General features: G+C 51.4%; 1 protein-coding gene across 1 annotated transcript; it reads right to left on the bottom strand.

The window, feature by feature from the left end:
- Nucleotides 1-3,479: 3,479 nt before the first annotated feature.
- LOC134730932 (putative exonuclease GOR) lies at nucleotides 3,480-5,498 on the bottom strand (the record flags this gene model as incomplete). The annotated part of the gene is made up of 1 exon (XM_063606606.1): nucleotides 3,480-5,498. A coding segment is annotated over exon 1 (2,019 nt), but the record flags the coding sequence as incomplete, so codon positions are not given.
- Nucleotides 5,499-5,867: the final 369 nt, after the last annotated feature.

Genomic DNA, 5,867 nt, shown 5'->3' with positions numbered 1-5,867 from the left:
TGGCCAGTTTTGATGAGCATTTTTTCATGTGTCTGTTGGCTGCATAAATGTCTTCTTTTGAGAAGTGTCTCTTCATATCCTTCCCCCACTTGTTGATGGGCTTGTTTGGTTTTTCTTGTAACTCTGTTTGAGGTCTTAGTAGATTCTGGATATTAGCCTTTTGTCAGATGAGTAGATTGCAAAAATTTTCTCCCTTTCTGCAGGATGCCTGTTCACTCTCATGGGAGTTTCTTTAGCTATGCAGAACGTCTTTAGTGTAATTAGATGCTGTTTGTCAATGTTGGCTTTCGTTGCCATTGCTTTTGGCGTTTTAGACATGAGGTCCTTGCCCATGCCTTTGTCCTCAATGGTATTGGCTGGGTTTTCTCCTAGGGTTTGTATGGTTTAAGATCTAACATTTAAGTCTTTCATCTGTCTTGAATTAATTTTTGTACAAGGTGTAAGGAAGGGATCCGATATCAGCTTTCGACATATGGCTAGCCTGTTTTCCCAGCACCATTTTTTTAAATAGGGAATCCTTTCCCCATTTCTTGTTTTTGTCAGGTTTGTCAAAGATCAGATGGTTGTAGATGTGTCGTATTATTTCTGAGGGCTCTATTCTGTTCCATTGGTCTACGGTAACCAAAACGGCAACCGATAGCATGCTCTTTGGTTACTGTAGCCTTCTACTGTAGCTTGAAGTCGGACAGCTTGATGCCTCCATCTTTGTTCTTTTGGCTTAGGATTATGTTGGCAGTGGGGGCCGTTTTGTGGTTCCATATGAGCTTTAAAGCAGTTTTTTCCAGTTCTGTGAAGAAAGTCATTGGTAGTTTGATGGGGATGGCATTGAATCTATAATTTACCTTGGGCAGTATGGCCATTTTCACGATATTGATTCTTCCAATCCGTGATGGTGGAATATTCTTCCATTTGTTTGTCTCCTCTTTTAGTTCGTGGAGCAATGCTTTGTAGTTCTCCTTGAAGAGGTCCTTCACATCCCTTGTTAGTTGGATTCCTAGGCATTTTATTCTCTTTGAAGCAATTGTGAATGGGAGCTCACTCATGATTTGGCTCTCTGTTTGCCTCTTATTGGTGTATAAGAATGCTTGTGATTTTTGCACCTCGATTTTGTATCCTGAGACTTTGCTGAAGTTGCTTATCAGCTTAAGGAGATTTTGGACTGAGACGATGGGGTTTTCTAAATATTCAATCATGTCATCTGCAAACAGGGACAATTTGACTTCCTCTTTTCCTAATTGATTTCTCTTTATTTCTTTCTCCTGCCTGATTGCCCTGGGCAGAAGTTCCAACACTATGTTGAATAGGAGTGGTGAGAGAGGGCATCCCTGTCTTGTGGCAGTTTGCAAAGGGAATGCTTCCACTTTTTGCCCATTCAGTATGATATTGGCTGTGGGTTTGCCCTAAATAGCCCGTATTATTTTGGGAGATGTCCCATCAATACCTAATTTATTGAGAGTTTTTGGCATGAAGGGCTGTTGAATTTTGTCGAAGGCCTTTTCTGCATCTGTTGAGATAATCACGTGGTTTCTGTCTTTGGTCCTGATTATACGCTGGATTATGTTTATTGTTTTGCATATGTTGGACCAGCCTTGCATGTCAGGGATGAAGCCCACTTCATCATGATGGATAAGCTCTTTGATGTGCTGCTGGATTCGGTTTTCCAGTATTTTATGGAGGATTTTCCCATCGATGTTCCTCAGGGACATAGGCCTAAAATTCTCTTTTTGGGTTGTGTCTCTCTCAGGCTTTGGGATCAGGATGATGCCGGCCTCATGAAATGAGTGAGGGAGGATTCCCTCTTTTTCTGTTGATTGGAATAGTTTCAGAAGGCATGGTACCAGCTCCTCCTTGTCCTTCTGGTAGAATTCGGCTGTGAATCCGTCTGGTCCTGGAGTTTTATTGCTTGATAGGCTGTTAATTATTGCCTCAATTTCAGAGCCTGTTAGTGGTCTACTCAGGCATTCAACTTCTTCCTGGTTTACTCTGGGGAGGTTGTATGCGTCCAGGAATTTATCCATTTCTTCTAGATTTTCTAGTTCATTAGCTTAGAGGTGCTGATAGTATTGTCTGATGGTAGTTTGTATTTCTGTGGGATCGGTGGTGATATCCCCTTTATCATTTTTTACTGCATCTGTTTGATTCTTCTTTCTTTTCTTCTTTCTTAGTCTTGCTAGTGCTCTATCAATTTTGTTGATCACTGCAAAAAACCCGCTCCTGGAATCATTGATTTGTTGAAGGGTTTATTGTGTCTCTATCTCCATCAGTTCTGCTCGGATCTTAGTTATTTCTTGCCTTCTGCTAGTTTTTGAATGTGTTTGCTCTTGCTTCTCTCATTCTTTTAATGGTGATGTTAGGGTATGCATTTTTGATTTTTCCTGCTTTCTCTCGTGGGCAATTAGTGCTATAAATTTCCCTCTACACACTGCTTTAAATGTGACGCAGAGATTCTGGTATGTTGTGCCTTTGTTTTCATTGGTTTCAGAGAATATCTTTCTTTCTCCCTTCATTTCGTTATGTACCCAGTACTCATTAAGGAGCAGGGTGTCCGGTTTCCATGCAGTTGAGCGGTTTTGAGTGAGTTTCTTTATCCTGAGGTCTACTTTGATTGCAATGTGGTCTGAGAGACCGTTTGTAGTAATTTCTGTTATTTTACATTTACTGAGGAGTGCTTTACTTCCAACTATGTGGTCAATGTGGAAATAAGTGTGATGTGGTGCTGAGAAGCATGTATATTCTGTCGATTTGGTGTGGAGCGTTCTGTAGATGTCTCCTAGGTCCGCTTGGTGCAGAGCTGAGTTCAATTCCTGGATATCCTTTTTAGATTTCTGTCTCGTTGGTCTGTCTAATGTTTACAGAGGGCTGTTAAAGTTTCCCATGATTATGATGTGGGAGTCTAAGTCTCTTTTGATCACACTTTAAAGATCAAAAGGTAGAAGCGCAAAGACATTATCTGTGCAATATTAGAAACCTAGTAAGTGGTGGAATTTGGCCTTGAACCCAGATATCTAACTCCAGAGCCTAAGTGCTTCACCCACCTCACTGTGGTGCCTCTCGAGAAAAACAGGTAAGCACACATTCAGAAAGCTGGTGGGCCGGGGGGCTGGCCTTGTACTCAGAGGCCATGGAAGTCCCACGTGGGGTGGCTAGTGTTGTAAGGACAGAGGTCTCGGATGGGCAGAGGGATGTGGACAGGCGCGAGGGGGCGCGGCAGGGACTCGGGGGACTGGGAGTGGCGGCTCGGTGCTGCGGGAGGCGATTAGTGGAAGGACAGAGGTCTGGGAAGGGCAGAGGGATGGGGACAGGCCCGAGGGTCCGCGGCAGGGATTCCGGGGGACTGGGAGTGGCCGGTTGGGGTTACTCTTGGCTTTTTGCCCTCTCCTGCCGTCGACTGCTCCGGTTTCTTTGGCCTTGCGGCGAGGTGGACAGGGTGAGCTCTCAGGACTGATGGCGGTTGTGGAAGGGGCCTGGGGCCAAGGACAGGCCAGGGCGGCGGGAGAGGCGGACCGGTGGCGTGGCTGGATCTGGGCGCGCTGTCGGACCTTCCACATCACCAGCTGCAGGCAGGCGTTTGCGTCCTCGCTGGAGTTGTGGCCGTCCTGGCTGTCCTGGATGATCTGTCCCAGGTAGTCGGCCGCGAGATTCCTGAGGGAACGCTTGTAGGGGAAACCCAGGTAGTGCGGGAAGAGCACGGCCGTGTCCACCACGGTGCTGTGGATGAGCTTCAGGGCCAGCAGATCGCTCTCCAGGCTGTGCCCGATGAGGATGGTTTGGGCGCTGAAAAAGCTCAGCAGGATGGCTTGCACTTGGGGCAAGGTGATGCTCGTCTTGGCGACGTCGGCCTCGGTGACTCCGGAAAACCTGGTGTTGTAGTCCACGATCTCGTTGTCGGGCTTGACGAAGGTGTCGTACACCACTCGCATGTCGGCGTCCACCACGGTGACGCGGGTCAGCTCTAGGCCATGCGTGGTGTAGCACATCTCACAGTCCAAGGCGTAGATTCCTGGATAAGCGTCTCTGGACAACTCTTTCTTGAAGGTCTCCACGAAGCCATCGAGGCTGTCCTTGCGGCCGTCCCGCACGTGCTGCTTTGCCACCTGGCAGCCCACAGAGCCAGGAGCAGCTGCACAGCAGGTGTACTGGCTAACCCGGCCTCCAGCCACCTGGCTCGAGCGGACCCGCCCCCAGTGATAATAACACAACTGGTCGCGTACACAGCGGCCCGAGGAGGACACCAGGTACTCGGTGCCACAACGGCAGCAGACCCTGCAGGAGGAGTCGCCGGGCCCCTTCCCCTGGCCAGTGAAGAGGACGGCGCCTCCGGGCCGCTCGGGGTGCGGGAAGGGGTAGCCGTTCTCCTCGAGCTGGTCCTGGCTGAGCAGGAACTCCTGGAGGCGGCTGTACAGGGCGGCCCTGCTGAGGCCCGGCATGGAGCTGGGGGTCAGGCCCTTCAGTCTCTTGAGGGTGTTCAGGACCACGTTCAGGTACCTGTTCTTGTTGGGGCTGCAGTCGTAGGCCACCTTCTCCTCGTTCAGCGCCTTCTCCTCGGCCTCCTGCTTGGAGGCGCAGAACTTGAGACACTCTTCGGTGAACAGTTGGAGATAGCCTCGGCGGAGGACGGTGGGGACTTGGCACCCAGACCTTCGGAGGACAATAGGTTTCTTCAAACTCGGTAAGGATGGACGACGGACGATTCGCTTAGAGCTGATGGTGGTGGTGGTCTTGCATGCCATCCCTGACCTGTTGCGCGTCTTCCCTGGCTGTCTGCCGACCTTGGAGCCACTGGAGCGTTGGCTGCTGCTGGCCACGCGGGTTCTCTTGGCATCTGTGCAACCTGTGACCAAGCAAGGGCTGGAAGACTGGGCGATCGTCTTCCTCTTCCTGGGGGCTGAGATGCGGACTCCCGAGGGCCTCTCTGTCAGCCTTGGGGCGGCTGGCAAGCAGCAGGCCGATCCCCTCTGTGCAGGGAAGTAGCACGCCTCCGTCACCACCTTGGGACACGCTGGGGGCACCGCCGGACCCCTGTTCTGGGGCTCCGCCTGGATGTCCACAAATGCGGAGGCCTGGTTGTGCATCTGGGGCACCCGGAGCCCGAAGCTCTGGGCAGGCTGATGAGAGGGCAGGGGGAATTCTGGAGCCTCGAGGGCCGCCTCCTCGGCCACCTTCTTAGCTTCTGGGTATCCAGGTGGGAACCAGCAGGGAGCTGTGGCTCGCAACATCTTGCTGCCTTCGGGAGCACCGGCCTGGCTCTGCTCCGCTCCCAACTGGCGGCTTCTTGCCTCCAGGGCCGCCTCCTCGGCCACCTTCTTAGCTTCTGGGTATCCAGGTGGGAACCAGCAGGGAGCTGTGGCTCGCAACATCTTGCTGCCTTCGGGAGCACCGGCCTGGCTCTGCTCCGCTCCCAACTGGCGGCTTCTTGCCTCCAGGGCCGCCTCCTCGGCCACCTTCTTAGCTTCTGGGTATCCAGGTGGGAACCAGCAGGGAGCTGTGGCTCGCAACATCTTGCTGCCTTCGGGAGCACCGGCCTGGCTCTGCTCCTCTCCCAACTGGCGGCTTCAATGAGTGCCGCGGCCGCCACCCGTCGCCTTTATAGACGCACAGGGCAGAGTGGGTGGGACTTCTCCTTGATAGGTTGGTGCTTCCATCCAATCACACTGAGCCTCATCTTCCACCAGACTCCAGCTTGGGAATGCCTCAAGGGGTGCACTAATGGAATCAACTGGAACTCCTGGTTGCTAACCTTGGAGCTAGGTTGCTTTTCCTGAGTTAATTAACTGTCCCTGCAGGGCAGTCCTATAATGGCTACTGGAATTGGGCCACCTAGGATTCATTTCAGCGTCAGGGAGTTTGGTCAACTTGCTTGGGCCCAC

This window comes from Pan paniscus, chromosome 7, assembly GCF_029289425.2.
Source record: "Pan paniscus chromosome 7, NHGRI_mPanPan1-v2.0_pri, whole genome shotgun sequence".
Lineage (NCBI taxonomy): Eukaryota > Metazoa > Chordata > Mammalia > Primates > Hominidae > Pan > Pan paniscus.
The sequence above is the reverse complement of the archived record's forward strand: the minus strand, read 5'-3'. Positions and strand labels throughout refer to the sequence as shown.